Below are 18,574 nucleotides of genomic sequence, written 5' to 3'. Positions count from 1 at the left end.
ATGTACTGGGAATACAACTCCCAGATTCCTAACCAGCACTGTCCTTCAGGAAATTGGATCTAACTGCACTTCTAGACACAGGTTAGGGCAAGCTAACTTAACTGCATCTCTGACTTGAGCTTCACCAGGAATTTGTAGCAGCAAAAAATTAGGGGAAATTTAGTTGCAAAGACCCAGGGTAGATACAATGTAAAAATCATAGCATTTAATGAATGGATAAGTGCCATAAATAAAGCAAGTCAGCTAAAAATTTGACTGATAATATTGATTACACCTCATTTATTCTATTTATAATTTATTGTTACCTTCAGAGCAATAGACAGGTGTGCTTTTTTTCAGAGAGTTCTAATATTTGGCCAAGGATTCTTGAGTTTTCTCCTGGGATCAGTACCCCAGTATTCTTATAAAGAAGGAACTGGTATTTAGCCCTTCAGATTTCATGATTCAAATGCTTTGATGAATATTATTAGAACATTTAAGATATCATGTTCATAGCAGTCTGTGATCAGATCACTGTATCTGCATAATAAAATATACATTTTGAAGCCAACTGCATGACAATACTTGGTGAGATACAGGTGTAAATCAAGATCAGATTTATGAGAGCTGTTTGATTTTCAAATAACCCTGGGTAGAATCATCTCATACTTTGTTATAAGTGTATAAATATATAATCTGACTCATTGGGTTAATGCAACATGAATCAGGATTTCGTTCATGTAATTATTTTCTTTAGCAGGGCTTAAAGCTATGGTTTTTCCAGTAGTAATGTATGGCTGTGAGAGCTGGACCATAAAGAAGGCTGAGAGCCGAAGAATTGATGCCTTTGAACTGTGGTGCTGGAGAAGACTCTTAAGAGTCCCCTGGACTGCTAGGAGGTCAAACCAGTCAATCTTAAAGGAAATCAACCCTGACTGCTCATTGGAAGGATTGATAATGAAGCTCAAGCTCAGATACTTTGGTCATCTAACACGAAGAGAGGACTCCTTGGAAAAGACCCTGATGCTGGGAAAGATTGAAGGCAAAAGGAGAAGAGGAAGGCAGAGGATGAGATGGTTAGATAGCATCACTGAAGCAATGAGCATGAAACTGAGCAAACTCAGGGAGGCAGTAAAGGACAGGAAGGCCTGGCGCAAGATGGTTCATGGGGTCATGAAGAGTCGGACACGACTTAACGACTGAACAACAACAACAAAATGCTTCAAGAACTTTGGTGGATTAATTTTGATGCTGTAGACAGAATAGCATTTAGTAGGAATAAGCCCCCTCCCCCAGAAAGACATTGCAGACACCATTCTGTTGGTGGACTATCTTTCTGGCTGTTGTCCTGGGCTCGATTCTCTCAAACCAATCATTTTAAATTATTTTTGACACTCCAGCATAAGTGGTTTCCAGCTACGTTTTTTTATTTGCTCCCAATCCCTCCAAATTAAGTCACTTTGGAGCCTTGTGTGTGTGGAGCAGAAATGCTCGTCACCATGTTTATATAAGATCAAAAGAAGATGTTAAAAGTTTTAAAAATGTTTAATCTGAGGCTCAAAAAAGGTATCACAATGGGCCCCACTTGTACTAGAGCCTAGGTTACCACCCTTGACTGGCTGGAGACTCTGAGATGCAACCAAGAGTGCACCATCTAACCATGGCACAAACATGCCCTAACCATCTTTCTCTCTCTCTGCCATCTCCCATGATATGTTTTCTAGCATTTGTGTGCCTGTATTTCTTCTGATATTGCACAGTGAGAGAGTCTGAGTTTCTCTATAGAAAACACAACCCTCCTCAGTTTTATTCACAGGAATACTTTAGTGTCTTTCTTTCTTTCTTTCTTTCTTTCTTTCTTTCTTTCTTTCTTTCTTTCTTTCTTTCTTTCTTTCTTTCTTTCGATGGATGCTAAGAAATCAGTAGAGCAGTGAGTCTCAGGCATTTTAAATTGCCCTCCCCCTCCCCACTTTCCCCATCCTTCAACTCACTGGGTGGTCTTGGAGTCAACACCGTTCAGCTTCAGCTCCTATCTATAAAATGGGAGCATAATTAGCAATCTATCTCATTGGGGTGCTATGAATGAGATAATGGCATAAAGCATCTTTCACATCAAGAAAGTTCCAAGTGACAAACAGCGGCAATATTAAAGAAGAATGCCATTTTTGTTATAACGAAGAAGGTGGAGGGAGCTCTGATCAACTCAGAAGCTGAATGAAGGATGGACCGCAGATTGCAAAAGAAGAGGCTGCTGCAACAAAGACTTTTCATACACAATGAAGTGCAGCATCACCCCTCCATTTAAAACAAAAACAAAAAAACCTCTCTTTTTAGGAAAAAAAAGGGGGGGGAATCCCTTCATTCCTTTAAGAGTAGTCAGTTTGTGCACCACATCTGGTCCCTGAGCAGTCATGGATGGATGTTTTGTTACCTTAAAGATGTCATTTGTCTTTTCCAAGTCTGTATGCACTTTCCAAATCAGTCATGCAAAAATGTGGATTGCGAGCAGCCAACTTTCAGCTCTTAAAAGACCCCAGGAAATTACTGTTGAATGAGTGCCTAAGAAACTTCAGAAGGGAATTGTGGCAGGGGAAGTCCTGCCTCAAAACTCTTTGCTTCTGCTTCTTATCTAGTAGTCCCAGTTATGCCTATAACGTCGTATTATTTTTACATCTGCAAGCAGAGGATCTCTCAAAAGGCTCAGGGTAAAAGAAATGCTCTAAAAAGATCTTCATGAAATCATTTCTCTTTGCAAATCCATAGAAATCACCTTGGCCTCCTTATCAATGGAAAGATTTAAAGAGGGTGCAGAAGTCACTGAATTATGATGTGCTTGTTTTAATGAAATTCCACCCCTGCTGAGAAGTGCCCTGCAGATTTTCCATATTTCAGCATGAGAAAGGTCTGATGCTTTCCTGCTGGTGCCAAAAGTTAATTGAAAACATTTCAGGAGAACTTCAGCTTGGGGGCCAACATTTCCATTTCTTCATTATTCTTAACAATACTGAGGGAATAATATAATTATTAATAGGCATGTTGCATCATCTTAAAGTCGCAGTATTCCCCACCAATCTGATAACTGAAACAAACCAGAGATTGGAAAGTTTCGAGGTAAATCACATCTATCAGACACGCTCTACACTTGTCTTTCACTCAAGTCATTGCATCATACTAATTAAGTGAAGGGATTTTTTTATTTTTTATTTTTTGGTAATGGTTTCTTCAAAGTTCTCCTGAGTGGTTTTTATTAAAAGGCCAAATGCTAGAATGGCTATTAATGATTTTTGATTGTCAGTACATAATCTTTTCAACCGTATGAGAACTTTGAAAACATTTTTATGCTGGAAGTATACCAAAGTAATTTGCAAAGGTGGCAGTGACACAATAAAAATTTCTGGCTATTGTTAATACAGACAATGAAAGGTAACGATTATGTTTAGAAGTTTAAAAATCAATTTTAAAATCAGATATTTTACACATGTGTGATGTTAGTATTTTGAAAAAAAAAAACCTGTATTTTTCCCACTTTGTAAAATAATTTTCTTCTCAGCTGCTTTCTTAGCTACCTTTTATCTCCCAAGGCAAATTGTTTGTCTTTTAATTTACTAGCATCCTTTCTCAATTTTGTTTCTTTGTGCTTTAGCCCTATTCCATGACACTTTCACTCCTCTCTTTGTTATCTTGCCAACTCAAATGAGAAGAGTCAACTAAGTTGTGAACTGCTAGGTTAAACTTTACAGAAATAATCATGTATTTTTCATAGTTTAAGAACCAAAAAAGCCATAATAAATATCTGTGTGATCATTGTTTCCAGATGTGAAATAATCTACTCCATCATTCTCCAAACTGGTGCCTTCCAGATGTGTTTGATTTCAATTTCCAGAGTACCTCACTGAGCAGGACCCAGATCTACTCATAGCTTTCTAGGGCATTTACAGATCTTGTGGCTGAGGAAAGCTACTCTACCCCTTTTTCAAACGATTTTAAAGTGAAACAAAGAAAACCAAGGAATGAACATATACATGAATCTGAATATATGATAAGCAAATCATATTAATGATTTTTATTGTATTTGGGATTGCAACATTCAGAAAGAAAGAAAGTATAGAAAGCAACATTTTGCATAATTGTGGTTTGGGTTCCAATATGATAACTTGTATAAATGATCAATCCATCCATTTCCCTCACCATAATTTTTTTCAGAAGTTGAATCTGAATCTAAATTTGCTACCCATCTGCTGTCATTTCAGCCAGCATACTAATAAATACTCTCCATTGGATATGAATGTTCCATTCAGTTATTGCAGCCCATAACTCTTCATAGGTCTATTATTTATGAATCTGATGAGTTTTGAATAGCTGTTTCAGCAATTGGACAACTTCACACATAACAGTAGCAGTGGTTTGCACGTCAGTTATGACTTGGGTGGAGCAGTTTTCTATAACTGAATGTATTAATAGCCAATTTCACTAAAAATGTTCTAATATTACACAAAGGGTATCTGCAACGTGATGTGTGAGGTGCTTTATGAAAGATCTGAGTTCTTTCCCGGGATATTCCATTCTATCCCAATTACCCTGTTTCCAGACGATAGTCAAAATTCCAAATGTTGGATATAAACTCTTCAGCTTTTACTTACGGAGAGAATATTATCAAGCCACTTGATAATTTTTTGTTGCCTTTTCTATAACTTCTCTCATTTCCTCTCTTTGAATGAGTCAGCTATGACTTTGTAAGGAGTTCTAAATAGGTCTCTTCCATAGATTCATCAAATGACATTATGATCTGAGCTGTTTTCATTTTCTTTCTCCTCCTGTTTAAAGTTTGATGGCATGTTTTTTCACCATTTCCTCTTCAAGTGGGAAATACAGAAAAAACAAAGTCTGTGTTATAGGCATGAGATGCCACAGAGAGGCAAGTGAAATCACACCTGTCAGGATGACATCATGCAAATGGTGCAAAAATATCACTTGTGTCAGCCACATCCTAACATTGTGATGTGATGAATACAAATTACATTATTCATATCATTCTAACAATTATGCAGTGATGTGCCTGATGTCATAATGCCTTTTGATGGATGCTTAACACAGCTAAAACAAAGAAGCAACCCACAGAAAAAACAGAAAATCAGAGTTGACCTTATGTAGTTTGCCTCATAGCTCTCGGCTGCAGCTCTCACACCTGTGCCTCCAAAAGATTGGCTCCTCTTCTTTATGGAACATTAAAGAATCCAAACAATAAATACAAATGTATTTATCCAAACAATGAATACAAATGACTGTTATGAGTGCAGTGCTATTTCTGTTTGGGTCTTATTGAGATAGAGTGGCCATTAAAATACCCTAAGAGAGGGGACATGAACTAAAGAATGACAGTGATGAACACTTAACAGTGAAATGTAACTCTAGGTTTTAAAAACCCTATAAATATAAATGGCAACATATATATAAGAATCGCCTCTACATGCACACATATACACACGCACACATTTTTCTCTCACACACGTAAACAACTTTCCCTTTCCTCTCTGATCCTTTCCCCATGTCCCCATGCACATGGAATTTTTGGCTTTTTTTACAAGCAAGTTGTGGCAGCATCCGCTGCCCTGGTACTAAAGTTTCAACATTTGTATTGGCAGCTGTCAAAAGAAGAGGAAAGGCTTGGAAGCTCAGGTGTTGGTCTTGCCTTGTCCTCTCCTTTGCCCACAAGCCATTCAGCTTCATCACCTTGCAAATTTCTTGGAAGCCACTACCTCCAAGTCTTGTCCCTTGAGATGTGGGGAAAATAGAGCTGCCATCTTCAGGCAGCAAAACTCCAGCCAGCTGCTGGATGAGAGCAAAGAGATACAGAAACCCTTGGTTGCCACTGAATGGTCACCTGGATTTTGCAGTCTAGATATGGTTGTTTTATGAGAGAGGAGACAGAAGCAAAGCAGATAGTGAATCCACTAGTGGGTGGAGATGTATGGAGGGCAAACTTCAAAAATCTGGACAGGCCATCATAGCATAGCATTGCTTCATTCATTCATTCATTCATTCATTCATTCATTCATTCATTCATTCATACATACATTCATTCATTCATTCATTCATTCATTCATTCATTCATTCATTCATTTTCAGATGCAGAATTCTGAGGAGTCTGCTATTTTGCTATTATTATGCTGTATTACTGCTGTTTATGAAGTATACTGTGACTTTTCCCTTCAGTTGTGAAAATGTCTAAAATTGGCCCTGAAGATGTTGACACCTACATCTCCAGCTTTTCTTACTTTTCCAATATTCATTTTGATCTACATACTTATATAACAGATTTCAAGCACTGAGCTGAGAGTACTTTCATTTTCCTCTGACCTGAAACAGATGCTTTCCACAAATCTTGAAAAACTACCATCCAACACTCATATCCTTAGTGCATTTCTCAGAAACATACTCCTACAAAGGTGTGTAATGAAGTGATGAAGTTACAACATGATGCTGTTGTGGATCCTCATATAAGATCACAAGGGAAATCTATGATACAAACAGACTTGGATTTCCAATGTCAATGTTCTTTAGCCTTAGCTGCACATAGTCTTATTATTTTGCATCCCTTTTACCAAAAGTTGACACTGCTTAACTCAGAATATTAATCTCTCCCAAAGGAAATGTTCAGCTATGTTGCATTTTAAATGTCACCCCCACAACAATTTATTTTTTCAGAATGGAATGTATTATGCTTCTTTAATGAAGAATTCTGAAAATATCAAAGCATTCCATCTAAAAGAATAGGCATGGAACCATGCACTCAGTACAGATGCCCTGGAAAGTTTTTTGGCACTATGAATCCTGGAAATTCAATATTCTGGATACCAAGAAAGAAAGAATAGAGGACTCAGATAGATTTTGTGTAAAGGAAAACAGTTAGACATGTGTGTCTTAGCTTACATCAAAAGAAATTTGGAGTTTTTTTGTTTTTAAATAAAATCAGCTTGGAAAAAATTGATATATATTTATTTGTATTACTCAATCTTAGTTCTGGATTAAGCCAAGTAACAAATGGTCATTCACCATCATGCATCTAGAGCAGTGATAGCAAACCTTTTGGGCTTGGTGTGTCAAAAATTTGGAAAATGCCTAACTTGACCCTGCTGGCATGTCACCCCGCTCCCCCGAGCAAAAGACAAACAATTCTTTACATATTCATTTATTAAAAAAAAAATACAGTCCAATCATGTGTGGTGCTATGTATTATATAAAGAAATGTCAAATAATTACAAAAATGAAATATGAGTAAAACAAACTCAGTTTCTTTGGTAACCTCAAACAGGGAGAATAGTTGTTGGGTGTTGGTGAAAACTGGCGTGTCACCCAAAATGTCATGGCACGTCACCTTTGACACGCATGTCATAGGTTCGCAATCACTGATCGCAATCACACAGGATGTACTCTTATGATTTGAATGCTTTTCTCTTTTCTTCTACTTCTGAGTTCTTTAGCATTTTCTTCATAATATTTAAAAATATAACATCTGTCAGAAGAAATTTGTTACTAAATGCAATTTTGTATGCTTACATCTGGCTCCTGCAGGTCTTTTTAGTTTACTTGAGTATTGTTGAGTTGTGACAAAATAGCTCCCAGATTTATTATCTCACAATCTTGCTATCCAAAGATACATTTCTCAGCTATATGGGGTCATATGAATCTGCTACATCTTTGCATAGGTAAGCCATATAATTTCTGCAAGCATTGCAGCATCTTTCAAGACATCATATCGTGTGATACAACTTTGTATCTTGTGATAGAACAAATTTAAACTCTTCATTGAAATATGGATACATGCCATCTCCAGGCCCATGTATTCCCTGTTGGATTGTGATACTTCTACATTCTTCTGCACTTTCATAGATGATCACTAGATCAATTAACATGAAGCTGTGCCCATAAAGCTGTTCTCTTGCTGAACTCTTTTAAGAATGTAAGCAGTGTTATTCTCAATATATTGCAACTTATCTAGCATCCCGTTCCCTATAGGAGTCACTTACCTGCCTTTGGGAAGCCAACGAATAGGACACAAGAGCAACGACCTATTTCTTCCCATTGTTCACTAAAATGGATAAGCAAGAGTTATGCTTCTGGGTGTAGTCTATTACCTTCATAACTAAAACAATGCTAGCATTATCTTCAATAAATTGATCTAATCTTTTGAAGTAATCTAATTAATGATCATAATTATATTCTGTGGAAATGAGTTGTATAGAGTTTTATTATCTCAAAGAGAGATTGCCATTTGTTTTTCCTGAATATACCACTGTTACTTATTAACTTTTCCTTATATTTTAGCTTAATCAAAAATAAATACAACATTTTCTTAAATCTTAATCTGTTGTGTATGTATTATTTTCCTGGGACACATTGGTGTTTTATTTTCATAGCATACCCATCATAGATATATCATGATCTCTATCTCTTCATGTAAAAGGTTTCTCAAAATTATTTTATTGTTTTTTGTATATTGTTCTTTACTCAAGGATATCACAAGTTACAGACATATAAGATGAAAGCCTGAAAAATCAGCATATTTTATTTTTAAAAATCTGCAGGTTTGCATTGTTTCCTCCTCCTCCTCCTCCTCCTCCTCCTCCTCCTCCTCCTCCTCCTCACTTTAAAATGTACATGTATTAGGGATCAACATCTACTTGACTTTTCATTAGTTTCCTAGCGTGTAAATCAGATTGTTTATAGACTAACTCTACCAGGTCTGAAGATCTATAAAATATATGGATTTTTAATCTTCAGTAAGTTCTATGTGCTTTTGGACCCATAGTAAATGCAAATAAAAGGAGCAGTTTCATATTATATTTGATCACGTGGTATCTCTTCCATGGTTGTCCATTCCCTTAGTAAAGACTTTTGGAGGTAAGCCTCCAAAAATATTAGCTGAAGCAAGTTCTCCAGAAACCAAATCTTTCCCACATCCTTCCCTGCAGTTCCTCTTTAAGAGGTGTCAGCATGGCTGAAAGAATGAAGTGGCTCCACATTGTTTGCCTGAACTATTATGTGCTTAACATTTCCATGACAAAAGTGCCACTCGACTTCTCCCCGATTAATGCAGCTTGAGGGCTCTTGTCCTCCTTTAATAAAACGTTGTTGAAATCATTTATTTAGAGTCCCTGGTTACTACTGGGAGAATGACCATCTTTGTGCCAAAATATAGTGTATACAGTTCACTATTTTGTAGTAGATCATTCCATTATTTGAGAAATTGATTAAATGGATTCCTTAGCAAGTATTTATGCTAATACTGCATTACTTTTGTCAGTGTGAGGCTTTTCAACTGTCTACTCCATCCAATTCTTCAAGTAAAATACAGTAGGCCTGTATTCACATATACCCCTTTCATCTTTACTTCTTATCCTATGTTAAGTTTTACATTAACTGCTTTTCTTCTGTAGTATATGTACACACACAGATGTACTTCCTCCTATCTTCTTCTTTATGATGTACATGATCCTGTATTCCACCATAGGGACAAGGCATATTGAAACATGCTGTCTATCCAGCATTCCCTCGCATTGAATTAAGTATTGTGCTATATGATGTACCCAACTCAACATACATGAAACCGTAAGAAAGGCTTCCTGAAACTGCCCATAGCCCATTTTTGAAGTTTTGCCAGCTGGTTACCAGATTGCTGATCATCAGAATATAACTAAACTCAGGCCTTTATTTAATACAAAACTCCCAATTAAGGCAGTTTATGTTGTTTGAAAGGAAGATGTACTGAAAATCAATGATCAGTGTTAAAATGAATATAGTCATGTTTTCCTAAGAGCTATATATCCTTCCAGTAGAAAACTACTGGTGCTTTGCAAAAATATACCATATTTGCATTTTTAAATGGCTAATATTTTTCAAATGCAGAGAACACAAGAATTAGGTTACTCAGTTTCACGTAGGATGCAGTGGAATCAGAATTTTAAAAACCTTAATTCTAGGGAAGCATCAAATCCAATTTCAGGTTACCTATATACTACTACCTCCATATAATGCAGAGGTAGTTTGAAATATAAAATGATTTCTTATTCCATATTGTATGTGATTTTGAAAGGAATAATCTCCATCTCCATTTTTTATGTTTTATTGATTTTATTGTAATTTCTTTGATTGTTGACAGCTGCCCAGTCATTGAGAGTTGGGCAGCATGTGAGTTTAATAAATTATTATTACATTAATCTCACAACTCAGAAATAAATTGGTTAAGACTGTTTGCTTTACTTTCCAGTCATTTGGTTTTCACACTTATTTTCAGGTGATCCATGCCTGCCTACATACACTTTTATATATTGTTAAAAATAAACAGAGGCCTTATGTTATATCCATTGTGCTTGTGTACAAAAGCCTCACAGTGCTCTTGGGTGATCAGTGAAGCTTGAATCTGCCTCTATTTACTGTATGGTCACTGTCAGTTCAATGAACTGCCTTCTTGTTCTCCACCATTGTCTCACACTCCCTTAAACATTTGTCACTGAAGTGCCTCCAAAGACAAATAAACTGTCACTGAGAATTCAAATCTGGTTACTGGGGAGAAAAGAGGCACAAGGGTATCCAGTGGATTATTTTACATGAAATGGGGGGGGGGGGGGAGGTATTAAGAGAAATGCAGGGAGGAAGCATTCTTTGCCCCCACTCATTTTGTCAGGGTGGGTCAAAGCTTGTAAATATTTCAGAAATCATGTAAACATCAAGGAAGTCAGGGCTGTATTTGTTTCTCAGGTATCCATTGAGGCACATCCTGCTCTTGGCAAATCTCACCTGCTGGAGAGGATACTGTTGAATTGTGGTTGCTTGGAATAATACAACTCTTATAAATGTACTCATGGACATTGAAAGGGCTGGAAGAAATGGAAGCAAATCTGTGTAAACTCAGACTGCTTAAGGAGCAGGGACGGATATGATATTTTTGAATGGACAATTGATTCTTCAGTAGCAAAGTGCAGACTTTTTTTCCATTTATGGTTAGAGTGTTATTATAAGTCATCATCTATAAATGTCTCAAAGTAGCTAACAAGGAAATTGACTGTGATAGATATCAATGTCTATAGAGTGATCATCTCACCAATTTGATGAACTCCAGATGTGCTAGACTTTATAATTACTAATTCTCAGCCATTAGTATCAGCCATGAGGACTGAGAATTATGGGAGTGACATCCAATACATCTGGAATGCACCAGGTTGATACTGACAGATTTCAGTGTGAAGACATTCAGTACATCATTTGGGATCTTTTTTCTACATGGCGCTCAACTCCTGTTGGTTTTTATTTACAATAAAAAAAGTTGCAGAGAAGACATTTCTGGACTCCTCATTCCAGATTCCATGTAAATTTACCCTAGGCCTCTACTTTTGGTAGGAATTTCTCAAATTAGGACTTCTTCAGTTTACTGTACCAGTAAATAGTTCTCTGTTCCCTGATATATTTTCTCCTTGAGGAAAATCTATGGACCAAACAGATTTCCTCATTTCTCCCCAAAACTATAAGGAATGGGTAACTATTACGTCAGATCAAACATCAAAGTTGACATTTAAAAATATCTCATTTCCTATGACTGAATCAAGCAAAGTCTTTAAGCTCATCCTTAAAAGACTAGAAACTCAGTACGCGTAAGTGGAGCTGTTTATTTTAATGTCAGTTTCAATGGACTAATGAAAAACAGCAATATTCTAAAGAAAATGGTGAATGATATAGTGCATTGTGGTGGAAACAGCAGATACTAAATTTACAGTTTTGTTAAATGCTTCTAACAACAATTAGGTCTGATGGTTTTCACACACCAAAAAAATGTTATCTAAGAAAGCATAACAGCTCCTACTGATCTTTCTTCCTCCGCAGTCAAGGTTTATTTGTTACAGCTTTTAATCTTCTGACTTGTCTTCCAATCACAGCATTGAAAAAGAGGTTTTAAATAAACAGCAGGGATACAAGATAAATAAACTCTTTTTTTTAAGCAAGTGCCTAGCTTGGCACAGTTCAAACTCAATCCCCCCGAGGACCAAGCTCTCTCTTTTGTGTTAATGTTTAAAAGATTTTCAAATGCTGAGAGTTTATTCTTACTGCAAACATTTCTATTTACAAGGTCAAGTGTATCAGCACTCGAGACAGCTTAAGAGCGTAATTATTTATCTAAGGGTGTTTGAGTGTAGATCAGTAGCTCTGGCAGAAAACCAGCCTTCAGAGGGCTGCAAAACAACTGCTAAGGGCAGTGTAAGACACGGGCTTGTCATTGTTGGTCACAGATGCTTCATTCTATCTGCTCTCTTCTGCATGAAAAGAAGGTGAGCCGGTTTGCAAAGTGGTTCTAATTCAGCAACATTATTCTAAATGTGTTGCTCTTTACATAGTTGACTATGGGTTTGGTACTTATCTAAAAACAGAGGCCTTCCTATGAATTGCCACCCACAAAAATTCTGTATTTCAATGAGAAAGCTGGGACATAACACTGTGCTTCTATGGAAATACAAAAATCAGAATTGGAATTGTCCCCAATCATACACCAACCTGTTGCTATGCTAACATAATTCATATCTGTATCATTTTTACTGAAAGGAGATACTTTTGAAGGCAAGCCATTACCAACAACTACTTAAGATACAGCTGGCAAGCTCTCCACTTGCTCACATTCAGAGCAATACTACTGAATCCCATGAATTTATTTCACAACTATTTCCATTTATATTCCACTCTGTTCCTATTTGGAGTGGTCTCTAGAGCAGTGTAATGTCTCAAAAACAACTTTACCATAACTCTTCTTTAAAAATCTCTCTTTACTAATTTACACATAAAAATACACAATCAATAGATATTTAAAACATAGGGCCTTTTCACACATTCTATAAAAATACAATGTTCAAGGAAGTTCAGAGAAACATTTATACAATTCTACAAAATTCATAAGTCCCTCAAACAATACAGAAGTTAACTTCAGATCTATTTGAAAAAGCTCTGTACATTTAATTCATCTAGGGAATTACTGTTGCTTGTATTCCTTAACATTCCAAATTATATCTGTCACTTTACAATAAAAGAATAACAGATGTATTATTTTTTCCAGGTGGGGCACATTTAAAACTTTAATTTCTTAAAAAATAAATTATTCCCAAAGTATACAATTTATAAAATTCTATATACAAGTGAGAACAGCTGGTAACAAAACCAGTTTTAAATACATTTTATATAAAATTTACCAGGGGTCAGTCCCCTGATAGGATTAGAGGCAATATAACTTTTCAGGATATTTTTACATATTGAGTTTTAAAAGTATCTTTTGAAGATGGCAGTGCAGAGCTCTTTAGAGACAAAGGTTGCATTGTTCAATAGCCAACAGTTCAGCATTTTTTTCTCCTAGGCTGAGGCAAGAGAGATTTGCTGGTGAACTTTTGTATTGCAATTCTAAGTGATGCAAGAACCACCACAAACACTGGACAGGGAGAGAAACCATTACTATAGGGAAAAAAAATAAAAACAGAACGAACCTAGGTATCAGCACAGGCATCTAGAATGAACTCGTGTATCATCACTGGGATGTAGAGATGTATGTATCTTTACTACTTGCCCACAAAGCTTGGGAGCCATCGCTAATTAAAGCTTCCAAGGAAATGCCCCAAGAAAGTAAAACCGAAGTACATGTAATCATCAAACGTAACAAAGTACATGCAATTATCATACTTCATTCTGCAAAAAAGTCCTAAACATACCACAGATGAATCTTCAAAACAACTCTGAAACCTCTTCCCTCTGTGCCTGCACACCTATCCAATTAAAAAGAATCAAAACTGCATCTTCAAGCATCATTATGAATTCTGTGAATGTTAACACAGGACAGTGGGTGGTAGGCGTTACTTCAGCTTGTTGAATGGTTATGCAAAGCAGCAGTTTTGGAAGCATTCTAAGGAAACCTTCCTACCTTCATGTGGACAGCTTGGGGAAAAAGCAGTCATTGGTACATTTATTGTTTTCAAGTTGGCTTTAACCATGAGACAATCTGCTTACAGTGTTCTTTAAACTCCTTTGCCAAACGGCAACAATTTGCATAGTGCACATGTACAGGTATGTCACGCATACTGTGTTTTTCCTAGTTGGATGCCTACAGGGTGGGAAGAAAGTAGCCACACTTAGCTGCATGTACAAATTGGGCAGCTGCAAGTGGTGATGTCTGTGCACACAGCAAAATAAACACTGCATAATCTACACCCCTGACATGCATAATCAAGACGTTTCTTATTATCTCATAAAATATCTCATGTGCAATATATGTAAAACCTACAGCTGAATTCCAAAGCATACTAATTTTGGACACTAACTGGACACACTTCTAAAGAAAAGTGTGGGTAAATGAAGGGCCCAGTAACAAATTCCACAGCTTTATAATTGTACTAGATTCCCTTTTCCTAAATTAAAAAGGGAATTTAACACAATGGGAGCATCCCTTTCAGCATCATTTTTAAAAGTGAAGGGAGGAGAGGAAAATGCCCACAGCGAGGGGAGACAGATCTTTACCCAACTAGGAACACAGAGCAAACCAAGGTCCCGGCCAAGATTCACACGAGGGGACTGGCCAACTCGGAGGACTTGCGCCACGGAGCTTCTCTCCACCGATGAAACTAGGGAAGCCCAGCCAAGACGCTCAAGGATACTGGCCTGTTTCGGGGGACTCCTCTTCGCAAGCTGCCACGTTGCTCGGGAGATACCCTGCCACGCGGTGAGGAAAGAGCCGGGGAAGCTCTCAGAAGCTCTCACTAGCCAGCAGAGACGCCCCACAGGCCAAGCGCCGCGCGGCCAGCCCAGCCCAGCCCAGCCCAGCTTTCCTCCCTCTCCCAGCTCTTCAACGGCCCAGGCGGCCCCCAGCGCCCCTCAGGAGCGTCTCCCAAGTCAAGGCTACGAGAGCAGCAGCAGCAGCAGCAGCATGGAGGCAACCGAGAGCAGCGTCCAGGCAGCCACGGGGGCTGTCCCGCCGTCCCCGGGCTTCCGTGGGAAAGCCGCCTCGCCGCCCGCGACCGCGGCCATGTCGTCGAAGTAATTTCTCGTGGGCTGGCTGGGCTCCTCCTCGTAGTCCTCTTCGTAGTAGTCCTCGGAGGCGCTGTCCGAGGCGCCGCTGCTGCCGGGGCCCAGAGCGTCGGCCCCGAAGCACAGGCGAGCCATGTTCTCCTTGACCGACTCGCAGATGGGCCGCTCCAGGCCGTCGCACACGCAGTCGTTGAGCAGCAGCGCCTTGGGCACGGCCAGCATGTCCTCGATGACGCCCCGGCACTCCTCGGTGCAGCGCAGCCCGTTGAAGAGCTTGCCGCAGAACGCCATGTAGCGGCTGAGCGCCACGCTGCACCGGCTGTCCCAGTCGCAGCGCCGCCGCGCCTCCGTGCAGCCGATCACGCCGCCGCCCGCGCCGCCCGCGCCGCCGCTCGTCCGCGGCAGGCACGGCTCGATAGCGCGCTTGGTGGCGCGGCACTTCTCGTCCTGGTCGCAGTCGCAGTCCTCCAGCGCCGGGCCCTGCCTAGTGTGGTTGAGCTGGATGAGCGCCGAGATGCAGTGGCTCGGGCACCGCCGCCTATTGGAGGAGGAGGAGGAGGACGCCGCGGCGGCGGCGGCGGCAAAGCCGTCCCCCGCGGCCATGAGCACCGGCGCGCACGCCTCGGAGTACTGGCTGTAAGCGTAGCCGCATTCCGGCTCTTCCTGGCACTGCAGCATCGCCTGCCAGCAGATCAGGCGCCGGCCGTGAGCCCCCGGCGGAGGCGAGGCGGCGCCCAGCAGCAGCAGCAGCAGCAGCCTCAGCCCCAGAGCAGCCGGTCGCGGGAGCAGCACGGTCCGTGGGCATCGTCCTCCTCCCCGCCAGGCTGCTACCATCGCGGGCGGCCGCAGGGCAGTCGTGGTCGGGAGGCGAGCGGGGAGGATGCGGAGAGAGTGGCGGCGGCCCGGCGGCGGCCGGCAGTGGAAAAGTTTGGGGAAGTTCTGCCGAGGGTGTGCATGGGGGTCTTCCTCATCAATCCATCCGCGCGGCGCCCGTCCACGGCCTGGGATCTTCCTCCGGGGACGGCGTTTAGAAAGCCCAGAAACGCGGCGCCTTCTCCTCCTTGCAGCCCGACAGCCTCCGCCCCTTACTCCCGGGATGGGGAGGCCGGGAGGCGGCGAAAGGAGCCTGGAGCTGCGGGGCGATGGGCTCCCTGCTGAGTCGTTGCGGCGGTTTCCCTCCTCATGCCGATCTTCTTTCTTCGCTCTCCGCGCATCTCCTCACATGCCAAGTCGCCGCTCTGAACTTCCCCTGAGCCCCGGCCGGGCTCCGGAGGCGCGCTGAGGCTCGCCGACGCTTCCCCTTTATGGCAAGCGGAGGCAGCATAAGAAACGAGGCGGCCGGACTCAGCGCGGTTCCCACTCTCTCTTCCTCCCGAGGCGGCTTCGCTCGCCGCCGAGTCCCGCGATCCGCCGTTCCTCCCTCCCTCTCTCTCCCTCGCTCTCCGTCTCTTTGCAGACACTTTTGGGGAGCTGTTTTTTGTCGCGAGGCTTTAAATACAAAAGTGCTCTCCACGCAGCGGCGACGGCGGCGGCAGCAGCAGCGTGTTCTGATCTGGCCTCATTATGCATGCATGGAAAAGCAAACAAACAAAAAAAATTAGCAACGCTTCTCCTCCTTATTACACATCCCCCCTTCGCTTGAGCTCTCCGACTGGTTCGCTCTTTCTCCTCTTCTCCACTCCCCCCTCCAGTTGCTCGGCCCCTTTTCCTTGCTGCGCGACTTGCGATTGGTCGGGCCGTGGTTGAAACTCCCCTTTTCCCCTTCTTTCTTTACGATCTGTAGGAGAAAGTGGGGAGGGCTGCGGGGGGCTAGTGGGCTGCTCACATTCAAAGCTTGAAAGGAAAGGCTTAAAGAGATTGACAGCAGCCCCCGAGGACCCCCTCCTCCTATTAAGGAAGCTCCTTCACGCCGCTTCCTACAGGGGCTAAGATGCAGAAAGGAGAAACTTCGCGATCGGGGCGAGGACTGCTCTCCGATTAACATTTGCTAGGGCGTTTTAAGCCAGAGGGGGCATAGAAAAGAGGTTGGCTCCTTGAAGATAAATGAAGGTTTCCAACTCTCATCATCATAATAAAGAGCTGCACGCTTGTTTCACTTTGAATACTTCCAGAGAGGTGGATCGCTGTCCACTCTGCTCAACGGGGGTCTGAAAGTGTAAGTTGCTTTGTGGGGATCCGGGAGGCCCAAGTTTGTTAAGACATAAACACTCAGGGTCAGGGGCTGCCCCCCTCCCTGCCAACTTCTCCTGACGTTGAACTAGTCCCCCTAAAACTTTGAATGCAAGACCACAGAAGTCCAAGACCACCACCACCACCGCGTTGCCTTCAGCTTCACACATTCACGCTCCCAATTTGCATGAATCCCGTGAAGAAAAGTATATGAGCTAGAAGAACGGATCTGTATATAAGAGGAGATGCGTCTGAACAAAGTTCATAATTATTCCTTGGGGAAGCTGTACAGTTTTAAGAGTGTCCTTTTTGAAACGTGGAAAGCGAAGAATGGCGCATTTGAGGAGGGTTTAAGAAGGACACATCAATCCTCTGGGCTCACAATCGTATATGTTAAAAAGGGAAGAGGTTAGCAAACATGGAGTGTGGGGGGAATCAGTATCCTGCAGCTTTGCTGCTAGTACATCTGAACTCTTTTTGTGCCTGTTCCTTCTGGTGCGACCTTAATTTTGACTGTTGCAACTATCTTTTGACCACAAGGGGCATCAGTGTCTGCTGCCTGTCAAAGGTTGGCGGCTTTTTACCGGGAAAGGAGCAGCTCCATCTGTCAGAAAAATCAGGGCTAAAGCTATTTTCCAGAACCAAAGGGAGCCTGAATTTGTGGGATAAAAGTTGTCTTAAAATCTCAAGTTAGCACAGACCTATCCTGCAATTAGGGGTCAATCTGAGAGAATCTGTTTCAAAAGTAATCCCAATGAGCAAACTATCCTCTCTGAATCTGTTTTCACGCTTAAGAAGCAATCTCACAGACACAGAGATTTTCCTCAGTGCCCCTCCAGGGGCCCATTTTACCTGAGGCCCAGTGTTTTGGGTCAGGAATTTGATCTGGGAGACGTCAGCCTATCCCTGTTAACTTGGGAGAAATCCCCACCGAACTCATTCTGGCTTCCTTTCAAACAGCCTTTTTGTAAGCAGTGGTGTACAGTAATGTCTCTGGCAGAGCATCGCATAACAATTTCCCTGTTCCTGTTGCATAGCAGTATTACACGTTCAAATGAAGTGTGCTCTTCAAAGGAGCTGAGAACAGTACGCACCCTCCGCGTTTTAACTTCACAAGTCTTATGAGGATGCGAGATGGCTGATTGTACGTTGAATTGTGTCTTTCTCAAACTTAGATTGACAAAACAATGACCCTCTATGGTTGTCCAGCCTCTGGCTTAGTCCATGTGTGATTACTCTGCTTCAGACTGAAGGTGATGGTTATGGTTCCCTGGAGCTTTTAAGACAGATCTCTACTGCTATATACACTGGCTTTTCTGACCACAGTATAACACTGTTTATATTTTTTATTCCTTGTAGGATAATATACAATGTGTAA

General features: G+C 41.2%; 1 protein-coding gene across 1 annotated transcript; it reads right to left on the bottom strand.

The window, feature by feature from the left end:
• Window positions 1–11,610: 11,610 nt before the first annotated feature.
• GAS1 (growth arrest specific 1) lies at window positions 11,611–17,244 on the bottom strand. Its single transcript, XM_007433095.4, has one exon. It carries the CDS (start codon window positions 15,859–15,861, stop codon window positions 14,899–14,901), a length of 963 nt encoding a protein of 320 aa, XP_007433157.2. The 5' UTR covers window positions 15,862–17,244; the 3' UTR covers window positions 11,611–14,898.
• Between the last annotated feature and the right edge of the window lie 1,330 nt (window positions 17,245–18,574).

This window comes from Python bivittatus, unplaced genomic scaffold (assembly GCF_059951505.1).
Source record: "Python bivittatus isolate LINGU-HERP-01145 unplaced genomic scaffold, Pbiv_v1 ctg000850_np1212, whole genome shotgun sequence".
Taxonomy (NCBI): Eukaryota; Metazoa; Chordata; class Lepidosauria; order Squamata; family Pythonidae; genus Python; species Python bivittatus.
This window is presented reverse-complemented; position numbering and strand designations above follow the sequence as displayed.